Here is a 1,046-nt window from a genome sequence, read left to right as displayed (position 1 = left end):
CTGATCCCATGGCCTTGTCCCCTGCCAGCTATTCTCGCCCTTCCCCTCGCCTATAAATTCAGCATGCGGCGAGCTCAACGCCATCACTTATTCATCAGCACAACCACCACCAACTGAGCATTGCAACATCCATCCCACTTCTTCAGATTTCCAGCTGAAAACACAAAGGCCGAGAAACCAACCATGGTCGGCGCCAAGAGACTTTCTCAACTGGCAAAGAAGTGGCAGAGGGTGGAAGCACTCGGGAGGAAGAGGCTCACCGTTTCAGCCAAAATAGATCAAGACTGCTGCAGTTCTGTACCACCCAAGGGTCGCTGTGTCATGTACACGAGTGACGGGAGGCGTTTCGAAGTACTGTTGGAGTACCTCAGCATGACGGTGTTCAGCGAGCTCCTCAGGATATCGCAGGAGGAGTTTGGTTTTAGAAGCGATGGCAAGATCACATTGCCTTGTGATGCGGCAGTGATGGAGTATGTCATGTGCTTGGTCAGGAGAAATGCATCTGCTGAGGTCAAGAGTGCATTGCTGAGCTCCATGGTGACGCCTTGCCACTACACTGGCTGTGCGATGCCTACTGTCGGAGCCAGCCAGCTGATTTGCTGTCTGTAGCTTCTCAAGAACATGCATGCAGAGGCCCTGATGATGTCCTCTGTTTTGAGTACTTTGCCTGGGTAGTGTAAGATAGTTAGACAGTAGATAATAGGAGCAGGAAAATTGTATGTATAGCAACCTGATCATCAATGCAACAAAGCAGCAATATGGCCACCAGCAGTATGCATTCTTCTCCTAATTACATTTCCGTTTCGTATCTTGCTCCACAGAGAATACACAACAAGTTCCCATATAATCTACTCAATATAAGCCGGAACATTGAAAAGATCAAAAAGTTATGAATTAGTGAAATGACCAGGTGATACAGGGGCCATTCTAATGATGAATCCTATGGGGAATTAGTGCAATGCCATCAATCCAATAAGAAATGAAGTACTCTCTCCATTCCCTTATACAAGGCCACTATCAAAAATACATTTTGCATCAATATAAGG

At 46.8% G+C, this 1,046-nt stretch overlaps 1 protein-coding gene across 1 annotated transcript; it reads left to right on the top strand.

Moving 5' to 3' along the window:
- The first annotated feature begins 12 nt into the window (after positions 1-12).
- On the top strand, positions 13-702 carry LOC119345585 (auxin-responsive protein SAUR36-like). Its single transcript, XM_037615606.1, has one exon. It carries the CDS (start codon positions 184-186, stop codon positions 607-609), a length of 426 nt encoding a protein of 141 aa, XP_037471503.1. The 5' UTR covers positions 13-183; the 3' UTR covers positions 610-702.
- The last annotated feature ends 344 nt before the right edge of the window (positions 703-1,046 follow it).

The sequence above is a fragment of the Triticum dicoccoides genome, unplaced genomic scaffold, assembly GCF_002162155.2.
Source record: "Triticum dicoccoides isolate Atlit2015 ecotype Zavitan unplaced genomic scaffold, WEW_v2.0 scaffold253744, whole genome shotgun sequence".
Lineage (NCBI taxonomy): Eukaryota > Viridiplantae > Streptophyta > Magnoliopsida > Poales > Poaceae > Triticum > Triticum dicoccoides.
The sequence above is the reverse complement of the archived record's forward strand: the minus strand, read 5'-3'. Positions and strand labels throughout refer to the sequence as shown.